The sequence below is a fragment of the Egretta garzetta genome, unplaced genomic scaffold, assembly GCF_000687185.1.
Source record: "Egretta garzetta isolate BGI_Z169 unplaced genomic scaffold, ASM68718v1 scaffold325, whole genome shotgun sequence".
Taxonomy (NCBI): domain Eukaryota; kingdom Metazoa; phylum Chordata; class Aves; order Pelecaniformes; family Ardeidae; genus Egretta; species Egretta garzetta.
This window is the reverse complement of record NW_009259833.1, coordinates 24,873-26,495: the sequence shown is the minus strand read 5'-3', so window position 1 is coordinate 26,495 and position 1,623 is coordinate 24,873. Positions and strand designations below refer to the sequence as shown.

The 1,623-nt window shown below is 51.4% G+C and overlaps 1 protein-coding gene across 1 annotated transcript in view; it reads left to right on the top strand.

Annotated features, from left to right (window-relative positions):
• LOC104127265 (nuclear receptor coactivator 1) overlaps window positions 1-1,623 on the top strand; it is a gene marked incomplete at its 3' end in the record, with an annotated part of 123,325 nt that overhangs the window by 100,153 nt on the left and 21,549 nt on the right. The window contains exon 4 of the mRNA XM_009639920.2: window positions 819-913. Coding sequence (XP_009638215.1) covers window positions 819-913 — 95 coding nt within the window. The remainder of the gene's footprint in view (window positions 1-818; window positions 914-1,623) is intronic.

Below are 1,623 nucleotides of genomic sequence, written 5' to 3'. Positions count from 1 at the left end.
GGAGCAAACCAAAAGAGCCCTGAGACACCAGCGGCAGCGTGGCTCGCTTGCCTGTAATCACCGGCTTTATCACATCCCACTTGCCACCCGCCTTTCACTGCTGGATTTATCCCGAATTCCTCGGAGTAGCTGCGCGACGTGGCTAGCACCTTTTGGGGGAGTGCGAGATAAATAACAGGGCCTTCTTTCTGGGTTTTTTTGGGTTGGTTTTTTTCCCAAAGGGATTATTCAGCAGGCCAGCTTCTGGCCGGGCTGGGGCTGGGCTCCTCCAGCAGCATCGCCCACTCCGTGTCGGATGCTCTCCTCCCACCCCCAGCCCCGCTGGCTCCCGGCTGACCAGCATCCGGGATGCTCCCTGCACATCAGTGGTCAGAGCTGCTTTTTATTCTCCAGCAGGTTTCCTTTGGCACAGCCCATCCTCCGTGGATTCCTCCTGGCAGTTATTTCCTAAAGTGTTGTCCGAGACGTTCCAGATCAAATACTGTAGCTCGCGCTAAACTGGATATACCATTTCCTTTCCAAAATGTTGACTTTGGAGGCCTCTTTCTGCAGGCTTCTGCTTAAGACGGGTTTTTCCTTCCTGCTAGCAGGAGGCTGCAATCTCATTAGTGCCTTTATTTTATAACACTTAGTAAATAATGAGAAATTACATTCTACCTTCACGGGACTGAGGGTTGAAATGAAAATGCTGGAGCCTTTTGGGGCATGTCCTACCTTGCCTGCATGACAAGCGGTCAATGTTGTGTTCATTGCTGGTAAGAATTCAGTAGTAAAATGACGGTTATTTTGGCTGAAACCTCCCTTTTCCTTTGCTACAGAGAAAGCAGCTGATGATGAAGTCCAGAAGTCCGACATCTCGTCCAGCAGCCAAGGGGTGATCGAGAAGGAGTCTCTGGGACCTCTTCTTCTGGAGGTAGGTGCTAAAATGTCATCGCTGATGCTGCCAGGCTCCCACCCAAAGCAAAGCAGCGCATCAGGAAAGTGAAATACAGAGGGGGAAGGCAGCGGGGACGTGGCTGGGGTGCCCTAAGCCCAGCCGTGTCCCTGGTCTAAGTTACAGGTAAACTGATCTCAGTCCCTCGCTTCAGCAGATGGTTTGAAAAGTGAGTCTTAACCAAGCTTGATGGAGCTTGGACTTGGTGAAGGTGAAGCTGTTCTGGATAGCTTCTTAATATTGGCATTCAAATATTGAGTTGCTTCTAAGTGTGGATTAAACTGAGCCCCCGTCCTCCTTTGGAGGTGAGTTAGGTAAGGTGGATGGATGGCTTTCAAAATATTTGAATCCTCCCGTCCTCTGAAAAATAGGGAGGAATGAGGAGGGTGCTCCACGTTCCTGTTGGTATTGGTAAATCAGAAGTAACTATATCTCAGGAAGAATCACAGAATCACACAGCATCACAGAATGGCAGGGGTTGGAAGGGACATCAGGAGATCATCTAGTCCAACCCCCCTGCTCAAGCAGGCTCACCCAGAGCAGGGGGCACAGGACAGCGTCCAGGCGGGGGTTGAATACCTCCAGAGAAGGAGACTCCACAGCCCCCTGGGCAGCCTGGGCCAGGGCTCGGGCACCCTCACAGTCAACAAGTTCTTCCTCCCGTTCAACTGGAACCTCTTCTGCTTCAG